Source organism: Solanum pennellii, chromosome 6, assembly GCF_001406875.1.
Source record: "Solanum pennellii chromosome 6, SPENNV200".
Lineage (NCBI taxonomy): Eukaryota > Viridiplantae > Streptophyta > Magnoliopsida > Solanales > Solanaceae > Solanum > Solanum pennellii.
In genome coordinates this window covers 55,899,006-55,906,386 of record NC_028642.1, presented here as the reverse complement: position 1 = coordinate 55,906,386, position 7,381 = coordinate 55,899,006, and the positions used below count along the sequence as shown (strand labels likewise).

At 29.0% G+C, this 7,381-nt stretch overlaps 1 protein-coding gene across 1 annotated transcript; it reads left to right on the top strand.

The window, feature by feature from the left end:
- The first annotated feature begins 4,996 nt into the window (after positions 1–4,996).
- On the top strand, positions 4,997–6,845 carry LOC107023432 (60S ribosomal protein L9-1-like). The gene is made up of 3 exons (XM_015224125.2): positions 4,997–5,465; positions 6,298–6,420; positions 6,527–6,845. The coding sequence occupies exons 1-3, from the start codon at positions 5,091–5,093 to the stop codon at positions 6,611–6,613; spliced, it is 585 nt and encodes a 194-aa protein (XP_015079611.1). The 5' UTR covers positions 4,997–5,090; the 3' UTR covers positions 6,614–6,845.
- The last annotated feature ends 536 nt before the right edge of the window (positions 6,846–7,381 follow it).

Here is a 7,381-nt window from a genome sequence, read left to right as displayed (position 1 = left end):
AATGTCGCATGCTCTTTTAACACAATTGCTTCGGTACTGTAATCAACATAGCAATTTTCATTGTTCCACCTCCCAGAATGCATGACCAGTAAACTAATGCTTCCCATGGCTACAATAACAAATTCTATATAATCAACATATCAATTTGCTAACGAATTCGTACTGTAATCAACATAGCAATTTGCTAACATATAACTTGGAGACATATAATACTAGTTAGCAAATTGTTAACAAATCAGCGATTTTCAGAAGAAAAAAAATACTACAACTTTTAAAATAAAATCACCCATAAAGCAGCAAATTTGCAGGAAAAAAAATGAAAATCAGATTTTTTATATTGATATAAACGCAACATACCATGAACTTAAAGAAAAAAATTCAAATCATACAAACATTTAACGTATTCATATTTAAAAATTTAAAAAAGATACCTGATCTCCAAAGTATGAATAAAACCGAAAGGAATAAATTGTTGTTGTGGGATTCGAAAATTTACGCTTTAAAATAATTTCCGTATTTGATTATATTGGAATAATTCGATTTGTATAATAAAGCTTCTTTAACAATTGGTGCATAATAATGAAGAACAGTGATTTCCGTATGGGATTACTAATCCCATTGGTGCATAATTTCCGTATTGGATTACTAATTGGTGCATAATAATGAAGAACAGTGAAGAAAAAAAAAACGTTCAAATTAATATATGACAAAAATACAGCTTTTAAAAAGTAACTGAAGGATTATTAATGCTACTTACCTTTTTTATGTTTTAATTTCCATCTTTTCTGTAATTTTTTTTTATAAATATACATACCATATTAAAAGAAAAAATACGGTATTCATAATCTAAAATAATTAAAACATGCTAGTATTACTAAATATTGAAATATTGTTACTGTGTCACAAAAAATACTAACATATTGCTGTTTTGATAAAATTCCCTATTTCCTTTGTGACTGTTTATTCAAAATCCCCAAAATAATGTTTCAAAAATTAATTTCTCCTATCATTATGATAAGTCTATTAGGTCGCATAAATTCAACAAAGAAAATAAAAAATATCAATCCAAACTACACAAAGAATTCTTATATTAAAGAAATCTCTTTTATCAAAGAGAAGAAAACTTTGTCACAACTAAAAAATTTATAGAATTTTCAGGAGTTTCAAGAATATTCTTTAAGATTTTATTTTTATTCATATATCATTTGTTTTGGGATGAAAGAAATAATTATATATTTTTTAATATGTTACTTATTTCGGAGCATTAGAGATAATAATAATAATAATAATAATAATAATAATAATAATAATAATAATAATAATAATAATAATAATATTAATAATTTGATGTAAAATTAATATTTTATTTCTTAAATTTAAAATAGGACGTTTACACAAAAAAATAAAATTTGTTACATTTGAATTCATATTATAACTATATACAAGCTTAGAACAGAAAAATACATACAGATAAAGTTTGTNATTGAAATATTGTTACTGTGTCACAAAAAATACTAACATATTGCTGTTTTGATAAAATTCCCTAATATGTCATTTAACTTATATTTACTTTTTACATGTATAAACACGTTAATACAACTTCAAAAATTAATTGTAAAGTCAATAATAACGAAATTTAACTTTTTATATTATGTATATAGTTCTAAATAGTTGAAGTTTAATAATGTCGGTTCGACAATTTTTGCTTCAATTTCAGTTATAAGCGTATGAACTTTGTTAAAAAAGTGAATCCTAAATGATTGAACTTCGGTCATGTGATGCCTAACTTCAAACAATACATTTATAATTAAATGTGCAAACTTTCTTTTATTAAAAACAGGCACAAATTAAATGACATGATCAACATAGTTCGCCCCGTAAATTTTTTACATTAAATATATCATGTTAATCTATTCGGGCCTTACTTTCGAACTATCAAGTCGAATCCATCAAGTCAAGCTATCTACGCCTAATTTTAGTAATACCATGTTGGGAAAATTTCATAAATATCTAGGATAATAAACATAATAGGCTCTTTGTCGAGAGTTTCCTATATAGTCTAGCCATAGTTTAAATGGATATAATCAGTTTATGTTTGTATAATTTGAATTTTTTTTTTATTGATTACACGAATTATTTATTAAGTTCCTTTAGATGATACGGTAATTTCAATTACAAAAAAGGAAATCAATCTGTTAATTCATTTATTGTATCTAATTAAAATTTCTTAGACTATTTCTTCTTCTTGACAAGAAAAATATGACTCTTTGTATATAACAATGGTATATATATATATAATTCAATCGAGTTTACAAAAAATTTTTTTACTAAGTATATCAATTTGTATAACTAATATGATGTATAGTCATTTGTATATGTTTATGAATAAATTATATATTATAGCTTTTGTATAAATTGAGTGGTATAAATCAAACAAGTTGTTACATATATCGTACTTGTATTTGAAGTATATAAAATATATTTGTATGTGTCTTAAAATCATGAAATATTATATAAATAAAACATAGTTTAAATATAATATATATATATATATATATATAGTTGTATAATTATACAATATTGGATTGTGTGGCTGTAGTTTTCAAAATTTGTAAATTGGATGAATGAATTTTTCAAAATCTGAATTATAATTTCGTTAAGTTATTTAATGTAAGTGAGATATTTTTAAGATAGATTAGTGGGTATGATAAAAGAGAGTGTGTTTCGATTTGTATGAAGGATGAAAAGAAGAGGAAAATGTTTGAAATATATCCAAAATTTAACCGAAATTGTTGTAACAATTCTGAACTTCGGCTTTTACCTCCGTGCACTATTTAATAGTGACTTGATAAATATTGCATCATTATAAATAGTAACGTATTCATGTGGGCACATATACCTTTAAAATACATAATTAAATAGTGTAGGGAGAGGAGGAGGATAAAATGTCCTTCATAAAGTTTGATATCGTAACATAAATTTCGGACAAAATTGAAAAAAATTTCAGACCTTTTGCCGATAAAGAATTCACACATTTTAATACATAATGCAGGACCCACCATATAACCATTTTAGTCAATTATAACTGTTTTAATGATTAGATTAAATTGTAGTTAACTATTAGATGTTAGCTTAGTTGTGTAGTTTTTCTTGGAAAAATACGCGATTAAGCAAATTTATATTTAATTACTCATTGTAGCTATACTGTAAAACCTCACCAAAATTAATGCTCGATCAATTGATAATCTCTCTAAGCTAATAATTGCTTTCAGTCCCAACTTAGGCCAATTAAAAAAAAAAACTCATTTTCGATAAGATAATAATATAATATATTTTCAAAAGACCCTCAAATAAATATATGGTCCCATTAATATTATAAATTAATAATTTTTAAAGTACAAATATATGTAAGAAAATTCAGTGAAATATGATTTTATTATTTCTGTGTTTTCTTAAAATTTAAATCTAGTTAAATTTTATTTGTAACTTTTCTCATTGCATCAAAAAGTTTTGGTTTGTCTTTTTTAATTGCACCATAAAATTGTGAAGAGTTCTAGATACAAGTGTTTCCTTACGCGTAACTGGTTTCAAAAGTATTGTATCATCTTCAACTTTATTATCAAAGTTGTTTTCCAACAATATCCACAATTTGTTCAAGGCTTTGAACCTCTAAACATGTATCATTTTCACTCACCAAAGGTTATTAACGTAAATTTAATTGCAGTAATTGAGATTATCAACCATGACCTAAAGTTCATTAATGACGTTTTCACAAGTGAATTCATTCAAATCCATTGAGATTTCATCCCTTAATAATTTTTCGATGTCGAAACATTATGTCAATTAGTAAATAATAATTTATCGATTAAATAATACCTCTATAAAATAATAACATTTCATGATCCCATCTATATTAATTTAGTGAGATTTTGCTGTAGTTTGTTAAAATTACCACTTGCGACTAACATTAACTATTAATTACATGGGATGACTTCAAGTTGTATAATTAGGCACATTTGGACATTTGTATAATTCACAACTAGCAATTCTCTTCTTTTGATTTATATTTATATACGATGATTTATATTTGTATATGAAGATGATTTCCTTTATTTTTCAGTTTTTTCACCATATACATTATAATCTTTTGTGTATAACCTTTTAAAGTTTGTCTAAACATGTAGTATTTGGATTTTGTATAATAAATTTTATAATGTAATTTGTATAATAAATTTTGTATAACTGTTTAAATTTCATATATTTCTGCTTAAATTAATATGTTATTTCAAGTTTTATCATATTTGTATAATTCCAAACTTTATAGTACTTAATTATACAAAAACACGTGAATTATACAAACGTAGTCGCGCAGTATAAAAATGAGATGTGAATTATACAAATTATTGCCTTCTATTGCTCGCCTCTCTAATCCCTCTCCCAATAGCGCTCGCCTCTTTCCCCCCTTTTCTAATGTCGCTTGCCATATATGTAAATGCATATGTATAATATATAATTATCTAACTGATATACATATACATTTCACCCCTCTCGACTCTTTGCCCTCTGTCGCTCACCTCTCTTCCCTCTCCCAATCTCGCTTGCCACTCTTCTCTCTCTTCTAATATCGTTAGCCTCTCCCAATATCGTTTGCCATATATATATAAAGACATATGTAAAATATATAATTATCTGGCTGATATACATATACAATTCACCTCTCTCCCACTCTTCCCTCGCTCACTAGCCTCTCTCCTCTCTCTCCAATCTCGCTCTACTATCTCCTCCTATAGCATGTAGCTATATATTGTAATTATCAATCTATAGCAAAGGAGGATAATATAGATTATTTTTGAGTGACTATATCTGAAAATTTATCTCTTCTAATATATAAAAGGCCGGTTAAATAATTGGGCCTAATCGACCTGATGAGTTGGGTTGGATAATTTGGCCCATCAAAACTAGGGTTTCAACAAGTACCATAGCATATTTAAGAGCTCTTTCTTTAAGGTTTCATGTCGCTGCTAGGGTTTTAGCGATCACCATATTCACACACACAGTCGGAGAGAGAGTGTGAGAGAAATTTAGAGAAGATGAAGACAATTCTGTCATCAGAAACCATGGATATCCCCGACGGCATCACCATCAAGGTGAAGGCAAAGCAAATCGAAGTTGAAGGACCAAGGGGAAAGCTTGTGAGAAACTTCAAGCATCTCAATCTCGATTTCCAGCTGATCAAGGACGAGGAAACTGGACAGAAGAAGCTGAAGGTTGATGCCTGGTTTGGATCTCGAAAGGCTACTGCTTCTATCCGTACCGCTCTTAGCCATGTTAATAATCTCATCGTTGGTGTTACCAAGGGATACAGATACAAGATGCGTTTTGTGTATGCTCACTTTCCAATCAATGCCTCCATCACCGGAGGTAACAAGTCCATTGAGATCCGTAACTTCCTTGGCGAGAAGAAGGTAATTTTTTTTCAAAGTTATTTTTCTTTGTTTCCTGAAGCTTTTTGTATGAACGAAATGTATGCATTAGTTTGTTAACATGATCGTTGACTACGTGATCTGGATTTATGCTTCTTAATTGTAGTTCTTTTTCTGTGGATTTTTGTGTTTTGAATGCTCTGATTCAGTCTCTGTATTAAACCCATTGGATACTAATTTTAGCGAAAAGGGACGCCCATTACACAGAAATGCTTCAGTTTTATATAAATATAAGATTTCATATGTGATTCTTATTGCTTAGTTTTTTGTTGTATTTCTCATTTTGTATATTCAAATGTGAAATTGATTGGCTTTTGTAATTAGGAAGATAAAGTTGAAAAACTGTACCTGTTTATGAAGGAATGGCAAGATTCTATTGAACTTGTGTTTGAATTCCTATATCAATTCCATAGTTCTTTTTGAACTACTTCAATGATATGTTTTATTTGTTAAAAGTAATTAAAAGTTGTTTGAAAAACTAACTTTGCCATTAACAATGCTGCTATGAAGATCAATTTTATTCAGCTAGGTTTAGAACTTTGAGATGTTTGACTGAAATAGGTAGCAGCTAGTATAATTGTTATAGATGATGTAGAAATTGGTTATTTGATAAAGAAATGTTATATAGTAGCTTATTTTATATCCATTAAGGAATCATTTCTGGCGTAGTGAATAAAGCCAGCTTGAGTCGCATACCACTTGGCTAGGGTTTGTCCTACGTATGGCAATGTCATATGTACTCTTCACTGCTCATTATCTATACCATTTGCTGTAGTAGTGCCTGGAGATTTAACTGGTTTTATGGCTGTGTCAGGTTAGGAAAGTTGACATGCTTGATGGAGTAACAGTTGTTCGATCTGAGAAGGTTAAGGACGAGCTTGTGTTGGATGGAAATGACATTGAGCTCGTTTCTCGCTCTGCTGCCCTCATTAACCAAGTAATCTCTATGTTCTATCTCCTAACATTGAACATTTAAACTTTGCGATACTATCAATTTGAATTGGCATTACTTAAATTTTTTTATTTTGTATCTTGTTGTACAGAAATGCCATGTGAAGAACAAGGATATCCGAAAGTTTCTTGATGGTATCTATGTCAGTGAGAAGGGTAAAATTGTTGAAGAAGAATGAGTATTTTAGAAGTAGACATGTTGGTGATGGACCATATCCCAAATGCTCGTTTTACCATTTCTTTCAAGTTTTTTTGGAGACCATATATTACAGACTTGTTTGAATTTCAGTTTTCTAGTTCTTGTGTTGAAATTTTGTTGACAAAGTGGCCTTGGTGGTTCTTTCAATTACACCAAATGTTTCTGTTCTCGTTATCTTTGAGTGAAAATTGTTAAATCCCAAGTTGCAACTATTTTGAGTTTAGCATAACCTGCAGTATCGCGCTGACCTATACCCATTGGTATTGTCCAAGTAGTGTTATGATCCTCACAAGTATTTTCCGGTACTAATGTTTTGACTGAAATAGCTGAAAATTTACAGTGTCACAGCTTGTCAATGTTGCTAGTGCAATCATCTGAATATTCTATGATTGCAGAATTTCCAACCTTTCTATTAATTTTGTAGACCTGTTAGTTTTGTACTGTTTTAAAGGTTGCTAAACAAAAGAGTTGAGGGTGAGCACTCGTAATGTTTGTCATATACTATCTTGTTTCATGTGACTTTGACAGTTCTCACAGTATTCAAATATTGAAATTTATTCAACTATGCAAATTTTAACTTTTGTTGTGACGATTTCTCTCATCAAAGGTTATGTAATTTTACTATTGTTTGTGTATTGACATTCATTTGCATTTATTGCATATGGACGTAAACAACGATGGGGTGGATAGATCTGATGAGGTGGCACCAAAAAAATTGGGAGAATTTCTTCTGAAGTTTACTTATTCG

Bases quoted from the DNA above. Each gene is read 5' to 3' on its own strand.
- LOC107023432 (XM_015224125.2), top strand. From the start codon at position 5,091: ATGAAGACAATTCTGTCATCAGAAACCATGGATATCCCCGACGGCATC. The intron at 5,466-6,297 runs GTAATTTTTTTT...TGGCTGTGTCAG, and splicing joins ACTTCCTTGGCGAGAAGAAG to GTTAGGAAAGTTGACATGCT. The intron at 6,421-6,526 runs GTAATCTCTATG...CTTGTTGTACAG, and splicing joins CTGCTGCCCTCATTAACCAA to AAATGCCATGTGAAGAACAA.